This window comes from Eschrichtius robustus, chromosome 20 (genome assembly GCF_028021215.1).
Source record: "Eschrichtius robustus isolate mEscRob2 chromosome 20, mEscRob2.pri, whole genome shotgun sequence".
In the NCBI taxonomy this organism is placed as follows: domain Eukaryota; kingdom Metazoa; phylum Chordata; class Mammalia; order Artiodactyla; family Eschrichtiidae; genus Eschrichtius; species Eschrichtius robustus.
Genome location: NC_090843.1, coordinates 22,210,308 through 22,225,733, shown reverse-complemented (window position 1 = coordinate 22,225,733; position 15,426 = coordinate 22,210,308). Strand labels below are relative to the sequence as shown.

At 48.3% G+C, this 15,426-nt stretch overlaps 1 protein-coding gene across 1 annotated transcript; it reads right to left on the bottom strand.

The window, feature by feature from the left end:
* Positions 1 to 6,309: 6,309 nt before the first annotated feature.
* Positions 6,310 to 13,860, bottom strand: ASB16 (ankyrin repeat and SOCS box containing 16). Its single transcript, XM_068530985.1, has 5 exons — positions 13,560 to 13,860; positions 11,255 to 11,522; positions 7,653 to 8,145; positions 7,017 to 7,130; positions 6,310 to 6,495 (listed from the first exon to the last, which is right to left on the bottom strand). Exons 1-5 carry the CDS (start codon positions 13,858 to 13,860, stop codon positions 6,310 to 6,312), a joined length of 1,362 nt encoding a protein of 453 aa, XP_068387086.1.
* Positions 13,861 to 15,426: the final 1,566 nt, after the last annotated feature.

The window sequence follows — 15,426 nt, the reverse complement described above, 5'->3', positions numbered from 1 at the left end:
TTTGAGAGTTTAGTATATGCCAGGTACTGTGCTAAGCACTTCACATACATTTTCTCATGGAGCCCTATCAAGTACCTCATATTGTATCCACTTTACAGATTTGGAAACTGAGGCTCAGAGAGACTAAATAATTGTCCAAATTATGCAGTTAGTGGTATAGCTAAAGTTATCCAGTTCTCCCTCCCTCTCTCTCTCCCCCCTCTATGTATGTGTGTGTGTATGTATTATATATATATATATATAATATATATATATATAAAATATAATCTTATTGCCAATATTTGGTCCCTTACTATTTTCACTTAGCTATTACCATAAAGCATTTCACATGTTGGTGAATATTTTTGTAGCATCAGAGCACAGTTTTAAATACCTGCTCAACAGTATTACCTTCCACGTTGCACTATACTTTTTTAAATTAATCATCTCACTTGGATAGACACTTAGATTGTTTTCAGTACTTTGTTTTTAAACCGCATTTTAATAAACATCTTTATGACAGTTATTTGTACACATCCATGATTTTTTTTTCCCCTAGGGTAAATTCCAGGAACTGGAATTACCGGGTCAAAGGATGTTCACATTTTTAAGATTTTTGATACACGGTGCCACATTGTCCTCTAGAATGTTGTACCTATTTTCATTACCATCGGCAGTGTGAAGAGCACCCCCTACTGTTCTCTTCCCAAAAAACAGGGTAGAGGCTAGAGAGGAACAGGGAATATTTGGGGGGGGGGGGGCTGCGGCTTGAGAGATGTGAGACTCCTGAAGATGTTTATAAGCCAAGAGGAAAGAGCAGAGGAGAAGGGGAGAAGTGAAGATAAATGCAATCTGAGAAGGGAATAAATGACTGAGCAGTGGCCTCTGGAGCGAGGGAGGGCTGGGCCGATATCTGGGCTTGCCCTGCAGAAGATGTGGGAAATCTGGCTTGCCCCTGCCACAGGTACCCGATCCATCCATCTGGGGTTAGGAACATACACTCTGTGTTCCCAAGGCTGCATGGACTGACTTCTACCATAACGTTTACCACACTACACGTCGTTTTTCATTTTTCTGTCTTACCAAATTCTTTGAAGGCAGGAACTGTGTTTTGTTTGTTTTTATTCCAGTATTCCCAAAGTCTATCCAATGCCTGCATGCAGCGAGTACTTGATAAAAATTTATTAAATGAATGATAGATGCATTCAGAGAAGTTGGGGGAAGAGATAGGGAATTTGAGAGAGTTGTCTTCTGGCCAGAGGTGAAGTCTTTTTTTTTTTTTTTTTTTAATTGAGATATAACTGATTTACAATATTATATGTTTCAGGTGTACAACATAGTGACTCACAATTTTTATTTTATTATTTTTTTTATTTTTGGCTGCTTTGGGTCGTCATTGCTGGGCGCGGGCTTTGTCTAGTTGCAGTGAGCGGGGGCTACACTTCGTTGCAGTGCACAGGTTTCTCAGTGCAGTGGCTTCTCTTGTTGCGGAGCACGAGCTCTAGGCGTGCAGGCTTCAGTAGTTGCAGCACGCAGGCTCAGTAGTTGTGGCATGCGGGCTCAGTAGTTGTGGCTCACAGGGGCTCTAGAGCACAGGCTAAGTAGCTGTGGCTCGCAGGCTCTAGAGCGCAGGCTCAGTAGTTGTGGCACACGGGCTTAGTTGCTCCGCAGCATGTGGGATCTTCCCGGACCAGGGCTCGAACCCATGTCCCCTGCATTGGCAGGCGGATTCTTAACCACTGCACCAGCAGGGAAGCCCCAATTCACAATTTTTAAAGGTAATATTCCATTTATAGTTACTATAAAATATTGGCTATATCCCTGTGCTGTACAATATATCCTTGTAGCTTTTTTATTTTATACCCAGAAGTTTGTACCTCTTAATCCCCTACCCCTATCTACCCCTCCCGCCTCCCCTCTTCCCACTGGTGACCACTAGTTTGTTCTCTATATCTGTGAGTCTGTTTCTTTTTTGCTATATTCACTAGTTTATTTTTTAGATTCCACATATAAATGATATCGTACAGTATTTGTCTTTTTCTGACTTATTTCACTAAGCATAGTACCCTCCAAGTCCATCCATGTTATTGCAAATGACAAAGTTTCATTCTTTTTTACGGCTGAATAGTATTCAATTGTATACATGTACAATTGAATATATATATCTGTACAATTGAATATTCAATTGTGTATATATACGATTGAATATATATATACACAATTGAATAATATATATATATATATATATATATATATATATATATATCACATTTTCTTTATCCATTCATCTATTGATGGACAAAGGTTGCTTCCATATCTCGGCTATTGTAAATAATGTTGCTATGAACACTGGGGTGCATGTATCCTCTTGAATTAGTGTTTTCCTTTTCTTTGGATATATACCCAGGAGTGGAATTGCTGGATCATATGGCAGTTCTATATTTAATTTTGAGGACCCTCCATACTGTTTCCCACAGCGGCAGCACCAATTTACATTCCCACCAACAGTGCACAAGGGTTCCCTTTTCTCCACACCCTCAGCAACATTTACTATTTTCATCTTTTTGATGATGGCCATTCTGACAGGTGTGAGGTGATACCTCACTGTAGTTTTGATTCACATTTCTCTGATTATTAATGATGTTGAGCATCTTTTCATGTGCCTGTTGGCCATCTGTATGTCTTCTTTGGAAAAATGTCTATTCAGGTCTTCTGCCCATTTTTTAATCAGGTTGTTTCTTTTTTTTTTTTTTTTTGATGTTGAGTTGTATGAGCTGTTTATATATTTTGGATATTAACTCCTTATCGGTCGTAATCATTTGCAAATATTTTCTCCCATTCAGTAGCTTGTCTTTTCGTTTTGTCAATGGTTTCCTTTTCTGTGCAAAAGCTTTTAAGTTTAGTTAGCTCTCCAGAGGTGAAGTCTTAAGATAGCCATGGCAGTGAGGAAAATGGATAGAAGGGAAGAAGGAAGAATTGGCTGGGGATGAGGATATGCTTGGAATATCCTTGGAATGCTCAGCAGCTGGGATGAAGGGGTGGAAAAAGTGGAGGCTCAGTCTGACAAGGATGGGTTTTGTGAGTGTGTACAGCAAAGGACAGGATGCAGTTGAGTTAAGGGTGTTTTGAAAGAGGGGCTTTCAGGGTTAGGTTTTTTGAGGGTGGAGGAATTATGAGAGGAAGAGAGAGGAAAGAAAGAAGCCTGCAGTTGAGACTATATCACTGCCCAAACCTGGTCTCTTACATATAACAATTTAAAATTAACAGAGGATTTTAAGGGATCTTAGCTCCCTATCTGTTTATTTTTCCTAAACTATTGAACTTGGGTATTTTTATACCTTTACGTGCAATTATGATGGCTATAGAGTGGTGAATGTATCTGTGAATCCTGGATGTTGCCTTAACTAAATGTTTATAGTAAATCCGTCCTGTAAAAAATCAAAAGGTGCTCCTTCCCTAACCGCTAGATGCTATTTGTTTCATGTTTGCCTATTTGCTAGGCAAAAAGGTGTCTGTTCCTTTAATTTGCATTCATTGGATTACCAGTGAGTTTTTGCACATCTGTCATGTTCCGTCAACCACCTTGTAAATTAATAGTTTAGGCCTTTTGCCTTTTCTTCCCTTCAATTTTTTTTTTTTTTTTTTTTAATTTCACAAGGATCCATGGGGACACCCCTTTGTAAAAAATTCAAATGCAGACCATAAAAAGCCCCACTGGCACAGTCCCTCTCCCCTCCCCAGAGGGGACTATTTGGGAACCTGCCTTCCAGGCCTTTTTCTATTCATCTCTAATCATGGGGCTTGGTTTTGTTTGCTGTACATGTTGTATTCCAACCTTGGTAACAGTCTTGGTAATCTTTCCAAGGCAGTACGTATGCTGGTCACTTGGAATCCCTCCCCAGTTTTCTCCTGCTGTGGGTACTACCCTTTGTAAGGACTGAATTGTATTCCATAGTGTGGATTTGTTTACCATTTCCCACATGTTGAGTTGTTGCAAGCAAGGCTGGGATGAATATTCCTGTGTGTACCAGCCTTTTGTGTAACTGGGGAGCAATTTAAGGGCACTGCTCCATTGCCCACTGAAGAGGCAATTTCCTTTCTGACCCACAGGATGAGCAAGAACTTATGTCTCCATATCTTCACAGGCACTGCATATTATCAATCTTTAAAATGTCCCCTGAGAATTCCCTGGCAGTCCGGTGTTTAGGACTCAGTGCTTTCACTGCGGTGGCCCGGGTTCAATCCCTGGTCAGGGAACTAAGATCCTGCAAGCCACGAAAAAAGTCCCCCAATCTAGTAGGAGAATTATAGCTTACTGTTGTTTTAATTTGCATTTCCCTAATTACTGGTGAGGTTGAGCATGACCATTCATTGCTTTGACAGATATTTGAGTGTCCACTCTCTGCAAGGCATTGTACAAGCACCAAGTCAGCGATGGTGAATAAAACAGACGTCATTCCTGCCCTTACAAATCAAGGAAATGAAATCTTTTAGTGGCAGATACTTTTTTCAACATTTTGCCTTTTACTTGTGTTTTTGATTTGGTGCTTTTATAACCAAATTTAAATTTTTTCTGTATCGAGACCGATGAGTCTTTTCTTTTATGCTTTTATCCTGGAAAATCTTCTCTTATCCCAAAATCAGATACATAATCACATGCATCTTTGGGGTTTTCTTTAAGCAGGTATTTGTCATTGTAAATATAACAGAAAAGGCCATGCTCGCTAGGGTCTGCCTGCTGTAAAGGTGGGGACAGCTCGACATCCTCCCCTGAGAGTGAGGCTCCTGGCTTGGCCCCAGGACTAGAGAGGATTTCCCTCTCTTCTCTCGGGCTTTTTGGATCTGTGAAATTAAAGCAAAAATTTCACCTAGAAAGGAGATGGTGCTGCTCTGCATAACGAGGTAAAAGACTGTCTTCATGTTGGTGAAAGGAAATACCCGCAGATACAACTTTCCACAGAGGAGGGGAGGCTGGGCAACAACTGCAGGAGGCCGACCCAGGACTCCTGATCCACCTCTACCGTGTGACTCCAAGTGGTAATGACAGTGGAGAGCCCAGGGTCCCTCACCTCAGCAAAGGGACAGGAGAACAGGCTTCTGGGAGCCACCTCCTCCAGGGGGTACTACAAGCTCAGGGTCAGGGAGAGTTCCTGTGTTGTTCTTATACTCTTTCTCCTATCACAGAAGTAACAAGTGCTCCGTGCAGAAAACCTGGGAACCACAGAGGAGTACAAAGAGGAGGAATAAACGTGGAGTGATAGGTATCTCAGCCACATGTCAGCCTAACAGTCACACTTTGGTTCTGTGCACAAATCATTTATTTGCGTTCATAAGAACTGGCTTGGCCTAAAAAGCTTCCTCTTAATGATGAATGGTGGTACTTTTGACTCTGGGACCAGGGGAGGAAGTGAGAGGGAAAGAAGGGAAAGCTGGTGGCTGGTCCTCCTGTCACAGACCCTCAAAGACCATGAGTGCGGTGACCACAGTTTAAGACAGCGTGCATCACTGAGGGGTGAGGAACAAGCACTCAGTGCAGAGAAGGCTCTGCGGAGAGAGGGCTATTAGGCCAAGTCTTGAGGATCAAGTCAGCTTCAACCAGGGCAAAAAAATGTGGGAAGGGTAGACCAAGCAGAGGGAACAGCACATGCAGATGCCTGGAAGCAAAGGGGAGCAGGTCATATCCAGCAACCGGTAACTAGTTTGCTAAGGCTGAGTTACAGGAGCCTTAGAAGGGAGAAGGAGGATCAGGAGGCCAGAGGGCTTGGCGCAGGCAGGGGCTAGAAGGTTTGTCTGCCTTGTTAAGTTTTTATTTTAGCCTGAAGGTGGTGTGGAGCCACTGAAGGGCATGATCAGAGTTCTGATTCCCAAAGATCGTTCCAACATCCTTGCAGGGCATGGGTTTCAAGACCAGTCAGTGAAGTCCTCCCTTGAAGTGACAAAAGCAGGACAGGCATTGGCAATACAGCTAGAGGCAGAGTCTGTCACTCTTTGGGAGTCTGAACAGGTACATGGGTAGCAGGGGAGAGGGGACAACAAGGATCACTTCCTCCTGGCTTGGGGCCTGCTTGGATGGAGGGGCCATCATCCGCTTAGGCAAGGGAGGAGGATGCGGTCACAGGCTGAGTCTGCAGACCTTCCCATGGGAGAGAGGAGCTGAAGTTCAGGTCGAGCTGGAGGTCAGCAGGTGGTTCAGGAAGCCAGTAGAGGGATGAGCTGGCCCCAGAGGACATGCAGAGTGTGGATAAGAAGCCAGGGACTGGTCCTCCAGGGTTGGGGGGGACAGCTGATGGAGGGGGCAGGACAAGCTCTGGGAGCAGCTGGGCACGGGGCTCACTGGATACACCCCTCCACACGCAGCAGCAGGTAGTCCCTGAGGAGCGGGGGCAGGGGGAGGCGGGCGGCAGCCTGTCGGCAGCGGCTACCCAGCTGAGCACGTATGGCCAGCCGGGCCAGGTGCTGCAGCCGCCTCGGCTGATTCACCATGGACAGGGCCGAGCTGTAGAAGGCTTCGTGCTCCTAGATTGGGAGTGGAACAGGGTCAGATGGCCCAACGCCCTGACTTTGCCCTTCCATCTGGGGGTGACCTAGTGGTGGGGCCCTGGGATTTTGCAACCTGCACCCACCTGGGCGTTTGGCTCATCTTGAAGGACTCAGATTCAGAAGCAAAGGCTCTGCAGGGGTCATGGGAGCTGGGACCACACTGCAGAGCAGGGTCTCAGCCATGTCTGCACCCACCCCCACTCCAAAGATACTGGCACAGTGCCCACTCAGTCAGAGATGCCTGATAAATGTCTATACTGATGCAGGTAAGAGAGAGGCTAGAGAGTTGTGTGCAATTAAAGGTTGTTCTGAGCTTCCGGGGGCAGAGGTACCCTGGAACACAGAGGTTTCACTCTGCCCATCCTCCTCCGGCCCAGGGTCCCTCTTGCTCCCGCCTCCAGGAAGCCCACCCTGGAGGGACAGGCCTGGGGCTCATCCTTCCTCTCTATCTCCCCCAGAGCCCAGGAGAAGGAGCTGTGCTCGTGGGGCGGACTTACCTGCCACAGCTCTGGAAGCACTGTCTCAACCCAGGTATCACAGGATGGGACACAAGGGTAGGCACTAAGCAGGACTTCCAGGGCTCGAGGGAAGTTGGCACAGTGTCTCAGCATCTAGAAATCAAAAGAGAGTCTCAGACTAGAAAACAAAAGAGGGCCTCAGGGGTACCATGCCTCTACCAACTAGCCTGGGCCAAAGCCCCACTCACATCCAAATCTGTTCTTTTTTTGCCCGCCCGCGTGCCATGCAGGATCTTAGTTCCCCGACCAGGAATCGAACCCGTGCCCCCTGCAGTGGAAGCGCAGCGTCTTAACCACTGGACTCCCAGGGAAGTCCCACATCCAAATTTGAGAGGCCAAGATCTGAGTCCCTCCTCATCCTTTTCTAGCCTCAGTTTACCCCACCTTCAAGTGTGCTCCAACCTCTTGGCCCCAGCCAGTTTCCTTGGGGGCTTTTTTTCTCCCTTAGACACCCTCCCCATAGCCCTCACTGGTCCTTCCCAAGACGGGGACAGATCTCTGGCCCAGAGGGCGGGCTCTCTGTCTCTTGGCCTCTCTTCCCGGAGGCTGGGCAATTCCAGCTCCAGGCATCCCCCGCCCGTCAGGAGCCTTCTTTCACAGGCCCTCCCTGCGCACCTCAGGGCGCACAGGCTGGGCCCCGTAGTCCAGCAGCGCAGCAAAGAGGATCTCAGGCTCCCAGTTGGGGGCGTCCTGGACGGCCTGCAGCGCGCAGTCCATGGGCGTGTGGCCCGCCCCGTTGGGAACTGCAGCGCAGGCCCCGTGGTGCAGCAGCAGCTCGGCCAGGCCCCCGCAGCCGTTGGCACAGGCGTTGTGCAGCGGCGTGTGGCGCTTGCGCCCTGCCGCCCGGGCATCTGCCCCGGCTTCCAGGAGCCGGCGCGCGGCGGCCTGGTGCTGCCGACGGCTGCCCGGGCCCTCGGCGCCCGCGCACGCCGCGTTCAGGGCCGTCTCGCCCTGGCTGGTGCGCAGGTTCACGTCGGCGCCGTGCTCCAGGTAGAGAGCCACGTGCTGCTCCAGGCCTCGTGCCGCCGCCACGTGCAGGGGCGTCACCTCGCTGTCCTGCACCGCCAAGTTCACGGTTGCTCCCGCCTCCAGCAGCTGCTTGGCGCACCTGGAGGCAGGGTACAAGGCCCCTGAGGCAAATCCTGAGGGACCAGGCCTGGCCTGGGAACCCCTCAGCTTGCTGTCATCCCTGACCCCTTCTTCCCACCTCTCTTGGCTCAAGCGAGCCTGGCGCCCATCGCCAGACTCACAGAAGCCCCATGACAGACAGCAGAGCTGGAAGGCCCATCCAAGTCACTGGGAACATTTCAGTTTTCAACCCAGAAAGGTGGTGGTGCAGCCCAGGACATACAGCAAGTTAGTGACTGCGGAGGAATTAATATTCACTGCCTCAGACCGTCCCTCCCAGAGTCTAACCTGACTCCCCCATCAGATAGGGACCCCAAGGCCTTGTTCTGAATCACTTGTCAGTGGTCTCCTAACATTTTGATAGCACAAAAAGTTTTGAAAACCCACTCATGTGTACACTGTGAAGCATGGAAAATTGAGGAGTATGACCCCCAAAGAAAACAGAAATAGAAGTCCTAATTAGTAAAAAAAAAAAAAAAAAAAAAAAGTCCTAATTAGTATTTTCTTCCTGTCTCCAAACATGAAGACCACCTTTCTCAGCCAGCCACACCCACTCCAGCAAAGGAAGGCACTTGGGTCCCGCTTACTTCACTTTCCCCTGGAGGAAACAAACAAAAGCAAACAACAAAAACCAGATTTTAGGGAGCACGTGTTTCACAGGTGTTTCATAGGTCAGAACGCTGTTGAGGCAAACATGCATCACTAACCACCTCGGGGTAAACCAAACACGCTGCAAACTAAACTAACGATGGCACTAAACTAACAGTAATTTTAAAAGCCAGAACGGTAGCCACTGGAAACTCAGGGGCAGATCCATCAACCCCAACGAAACCCTGATGAAAAAGTATCCTTCCCCAAAATGGCCAGGGTTCCAGCTCCCTTCAGCGCGCATGTCCGGTAGGCGCTTTGCTCAGTGGCCAAGCTTTGAGTAGCAGCCAGCCAGCCACAAACTACTTAATTTATTTCCTCGGTAAGTTCTAATCATAGGCTAATTCTGTTTCTATAAACTAAATTTAAATAACTCCAAGAAGCTCGCTCAGTAGGGTTCCAGTAAGCGAAACCATTCTCAGTTCACTTAGAAGGATCAAGTGTGCTGGAAGGTGCACCACATGCCCATAAGACCTCAAGAAAGGACTGGAAATTTTGGATCATTTCTGGGTCCATCACTGATCTAGGTCTACATGGGTAGATGTTCCCAGCACGTGGGCTGTGGAATGCCTTTCAGGAACCCTTGATTCCTTGCCCCCGCCAGCCTTGTCTGTGGATCTGACTTGTGAAAGTGCAAATACCTTCATGTAGGGGGTGGCCAAGAAACTGTTGACCTTAAAAAGGTGGGAAGAGGAAGTGTGCCTCATACTAAGATTGGGAAACACTGGGCTAGATCTTTCTTGATGCTTACCTCAAAATAGCTAGGAATGTGGCTGCAGAGAGTTTCCAGGGAATAGGAGACTGCAGTTGGGACAGGGTTTTCCCAAAAAGCAACAGGGCTTCTGCCTACTGGGCTTAGCTGATGTGACCTTGGTCAAGCCACTAAACCTTTCTGAGTCTCAGTTTTATCACCATAGAATGAGACCTGTCTCAGGATAGAAAGCCCAGAGATAAACCCACGTACCTATGGTCAACTAATCTATGACAAAGGAGGCAAGGATATACAATGGAGAAAAGACAGTCTCTTCAATAAGTGGTGCTGGGAAAACTGGACAGCTACTTGTAAAAGAGTGAAATTAGAACACTCCCTAACACCATGCACAAAAATAAACTCAAAATGGATTAGAGACCTAAATGTAAGACCGGACACTATAAAACTCTTAGAGGAAAACATAGGAAGAACGCTCTTTGACATAAATCACAGCAAGATCTTTTTTGATCCACCTCCTAGAGTAATGGAAATAAAAACAAAAATAAACAAATGGGACCTAATGAAACTTCAAAGCTTTTGCAAAGCAAAGGAAGCTACAAAGACAAAAAGACAACCCTCAGAATGGGAGAAAATATTTGCAAACGAATCAATGCACAAAGGATTAATCGCCAAAATATATAAACAGCTCATGCAGCTCAATATTAAAAAAACAAACAACCCAATCAAAAAATGAGCAGAAGACCTAAATAGACATTTCTCCAAAGAAGACATACAGATGGCCAAGAAGCACATGAAAAGCTGCTCAACATCACTAACTATTAGAGAAATGCAAATCAAAACTACAGTGAGGTATCACCTCACACCGGTTAGAATGGGCATCATCAGAAAATCTACAAACAACAAATGCTGGAGAGGGTGTGGAGAAAAGGGAACCCTCTTGCACTGTTGGTGGGAATGTAAATTGATACAGCCACTATGGAGAACAGTATGGAGGTTCCTTAAAAAACTAAAAATAGAATTACCCTGTGACCCAGCAATCCCACTACTGGGCATATACCCAGAGAAAACCATAATTCAAAAAGACACATGCAAAAAAAAAAAAAAAAAGACACATGCACCCCAATGTTCATTGCAGCACTATTTACAATAGCCAGGTCATGGAAGCAACCTAAATGCCCATTGACAGATGAATGGTTAAAGATGTGGTACATATATACAATGGAATATTACTCAGCCATAAAAAGGAACGAAATTGGGTCATTTGTAGAGACGTGGATGGATCTAGAGACTGTCATACAGAGTGAAGTAAGTCAGAAAGAGAAAAACAAATATCGTATATTAATGCATATATGTGGAACCTAGAAGAATGGTACAGATGAACTGGTCTGCAGGGCAGAAATCGAGACACAGATGTAGAGAACAAACGTATGGACACCAAGGGGGGAAAGTGGCTGGGGGGTGGGGGTGGGGGTGGGGGTGGGGGTGGTGAGATGAACTGGGAGATTGGGACTGACATATATACACTAATATGTAGAAAATAGATAACTAATAAGAACCTGCAGTATAAAAAATAATTAAAATAAAATTCAAAAATTCAAAGAAAAAAAAAAAGAATGAGACCTGTCTCCCATGATGTTGTGAGGACATGTGCTTCTGGCATGTGAGCTGGAGACACACACACATACACACACACCCCCTCCCCAAACCATCTCAGCCCCTGGGCACCTACTGTAAGGACTCAGGGGTTGTGCAGAGGTGCAAAGGGGTCGTGCCTTCCTCAGACAACACATTGACCTTGGCGCCGAAGGTCAGCAGCAACCGCACACAGTCGGACTGGGCCCGGGCACAGGCCTCGTGCAAGGCGGCCCGGCCCCCGACCCGGGCGTCCAGCTCAGCTCCCTGCTGGATCAGGTAGCGGGCGCAGTCAGTGTAGCCTCGGGCAGCAGCGATGGTGAGGGGTGCCGTATGCTTGGCTTTGGGGGTCAGCACCCAGAACCCTGGGGGGAGCAGGCAGTGTTAAGGGGGGTGGGTATGAGGCTGGCAGGCAGGGCAGGCTGTCATGTACGACTGACGCTGCCCTGCCCTCTGTACGCCTGGCTGAGCACAAACCCTGTGCTCGTCTGTACCTGTGGAGAGGCGCTTGCTCAAGCCCCCAGCTGAGAGTGTAAATTGGAACAGCCTTTTAGAACAGTTTGTCAGTCTATAACAAAACGTAATACGTGGGTCATAGGAAAAACATTTAATTGCTCTTTTATTTTTTTTATTTTTTATTTTTTTGGCCACACCGAGAGGCTTAGTGGGATCTTAGCTCCTCCACCAGGGATCGAACGCTGGCCCCGGCAGTGAGAGTGCCGAGTCCCAGCCACTGGACTGCCAGGGAATTCCCTTAATTGCTCTTTAAAACCACAAGGGCAGCTAAGGAGGGTGAATCCTGTTAGGGAAACCTCTGGGTCTTTGAGCTGCTGGTGGAGTCCTTGGCTCTTTTTGTTAACTTGGGCACTCTGGTGCTGGGGAGGGGAGGGAGTTACACACAGGAGGGCCTGGAACTGACTCAGGGAGTGGCCAGAGCAGAGCTGAAGAAGTCCTAGGACGCTCCTGGGGTGGGGAGGGTGGCATGGAAATGGGGGGAAGGGCGGAGAGGGAGGATAAGAGATGGAGGTAGAGAAAAGGAGAGTGGGAAGAGGGGTCGATCATGGGACTGGTGTTGGATCCGAATTGTAGAAATAGCCAAGGTCTTGTTTGAAGGACACAGATGGCTAATATCCTGCTGTCAGTTGTTTGCATTGTAGCTAAGTAAATCCCTGGGTTTCCTAAATCTTGGGTAAAGCATGTTTTGTTTTTTATCAGGATTGAGATTAAGGCCAAGTTCCATTTGGGAGATGGAGATGGTGGACATTCTGGAAGAGGAGACCAGGGTGCCCTGGGTGGGGTCACATTACTAACAGTTGAAGGACTTTGGCCTGGTGGTGACTGTGAGAGCATAAGCTCTCCAAGGATTTTGAACCCCCATATCCATGGGTGGGGTTTCAGGCAATCTCCTGTCAATCTTTTTTTTTGGGGGGGGGTTTCTTTTCTCCTGCCTAAGAACAGGGCAATCATTTGGTTTACATAGACAAACCTTCTGGTCAGAATAGATCCTGAGGAAGATCATCCAACAAGTACACAAAGATGTTGGTCATACTGTTATTTAAAATAGTTTTCTTTAAAAAATAAACCTAGGGACTTCCCTGGTGGTCCAGGGGGTAAGACTCCACGCTCCCAATGCAGGGGGCCTGGGTTCGATCCCTCGTTGGGGAACTAGATCCTGCACGCATGCCACAACTAAGAGTTCGGATGCCTCAGCTAAGAAGCCCGCATGCCGAAACTAAGACCCGGTGCAGCCTAAATAGATAAATAATAAATAAATAAATATTTTTTACAATAAATAAATAAAACAAAAAAGAAGCCTAATCTAACCAATCTATTTGGGGGCTAGTTATATAAATCATGGCACACCCATACAATAGAATTTATGCACCTATTTAAATTATTACGTGGGGAATTCCCTGGCGGTTCAGTGGTTAGGACTCTGAGCGTCCAGTGCCAAGGGCCCAGGTTCAATCCCTGGTTGGGGAACTAAGATCCCGCAAGCCGCACGGCATGGCCAAAAAAAAAAAAAAAACCTTGTGGACTTATGGTTATTGACATAGAAAGATGTTACATGAAAAAAACAGGCTATAAATAGCATCTGGAGTATAATTTCATTCTATGAAAGAAAAAATATTCACGCGTGGATATACATCCAGAGATACAATTGCATTCGAATATAACTGTGTTCCTGTGTAAGTCATATAACGTGTTACTATAACTTTAATTCTGAAAAGACATACAAACCACTAACTCTGCCTCATCTCCGTTTAGGAGGGAGCTAGAATCGGCAGTGGGAAGGGATGGTCTAGTCTATGGTCTGGAGGGGGGCGATGGGGCCCAGGCTCCCTCCCCACCCTCCCCTCCTCCCTCTCCCTCCTCTTCTGCCCCCACCGTGTGCTCCCTACCCTGTTCAGCTGACCAGGCCAGCTGGTTGCTCACAGTCTCCACAATCATGTTGGCAGCGTCTTCATCTTGGAACAGGGCTTGGATCTGTTGCAGGTCACCGGAGAACAGGGCATTGTGCACAGCTGGGTCCCGGCAGGAGCGGCGCGGCCTAGTGAGTTGGGCCCGGGAACTTGGGGGGCACCTTTGGCTCTGGCACTGCTGGGCTGCAGCCCGCCGCCGGTCCTCCCATTCCAGCCACTCCCGCTGCAGGCGGAGAGAGCGCAGGGTGGAGGAGGTGAAGGGGAATGTCTCCCCTGCCATGGGGAGGGATCCAGGGGTCTGGGCAGCGGCAGCTGGGCAGAGCAGGTTCCCTCGGCCCGACTGCCACCCTTGCTCTGAGGAGCCACCCTGCCCCCAACCCGTGACCCAGAGAAAGGAGCAGCTGAGGCTATAAATAGGCCCTTTGCTGTTCTGGTAAACACAGTTTGCCCAGAGTCATGATCTTGGTGCAGAGAAAGTGTTGGGTCAACCCCCAGCCCGCGGCTAGGGACAGCCCCTGCCCCTGCAGATACCCTCCAACTGGGGAGCCGGCCCTCAGCTGAGCTCCAGGTCCGCATCCTCCCACTTCTCTGGAGTGAGCATCTTGGGTTGGCAGGGTCCGAGGTGAGTGAAACAGTCAATCAAGGAAATGGACAGGACAGGGAGGGAGAGCCAGAATCCCCACGTCTCTCTGATGTTGGCTGGAGGGCAGACCCCAGCCCAGGAAATCAGGGCAGGTCAAGTCAGAGTTTGAACACCTCTTCTTGGCATCTGCACTAACAGCAATAACTCTGCACATATAGGCACAGGGCTTAACGTACTTAAATCACTTTTATTTCCATCTTTACTCAGGTGACCATACGTATTTTCTGGCTTGCCCGGGTAAACAGCAAGCTTGATTTTGACAATAAATTATACGATCCGGCTAATTATCACAGTTTGAACACCTCTGAGATGGGCGGTCTTATTTCCGTTTTACTGATGAGGAACTTAAGGCTTAGCAAGGTGAGACCACTTGCTCAAGGTCACAGCTCGTGAGGGGGGAGCCAGACTAGGACCACAGTGGGTCTGACTCCGTAGATGGTGCACCTTGGTGAGAGAGCCTCTCCCCACCTTCCAAGCAGGACAGCATGGTCCCTAACACTGCCTTCAATGAGTCTTGGCTAGGGTTTTTTTTTTTTTCCCCCGCAGCTCCTAAAAGGGCTTACATGCCTGCCTGAGGAGGACCAAGGGCTTGACCTCCCAACTCTGGGGTCCAAGGAGACCTTCAAGCCACAAACCCACTCACTCAAAGTGGCTGTGCTTCCAGGAGCCTCTAGGGGGAAGAATGAGGCCGTGAAACGGCACTAAGTGCTGGCTGCCGAGCAGTGAAGGGGAGGGCAGGAGGGAGGTCAGCCCTGGCCCCAGAAGCTCTCCTCAGCCAGTGGGTGGTGGCGGGCAGCCCCTTGGCCCCTCAGGGTCCGCCTGTCCCCATCCCGCCCTGGCTGCGGGCCATGGCTGCCCTGGTCCACACACACACATACACACACACTTTCCAGCTCCCATTCTCCCATTTTCAGTTACTATCTCAAGGCCTTTAACCTGGACCAGCCCTGCCTCCTACCTGGTGTTCCCTCCTCTGGCCACAACCCCTCTGCTCCACTGCCCAGAGGGAAGGATCTATCTAAACAGTTCATTTCCTAGCTTGAAAACGTCTGCTGACTTCCAAGCCCTGCCCTTTCCACTAACCCCCATGCCCTGGCTTGGCCTCACATCAGGCAGCTGTCCCCTCACGGATCCTCGCCTTTCCCTGCCGGATCCTCGCCTTTCCCTGCCGTTCCCTCTGCTTGGAATTCCGTTCTGACTCAT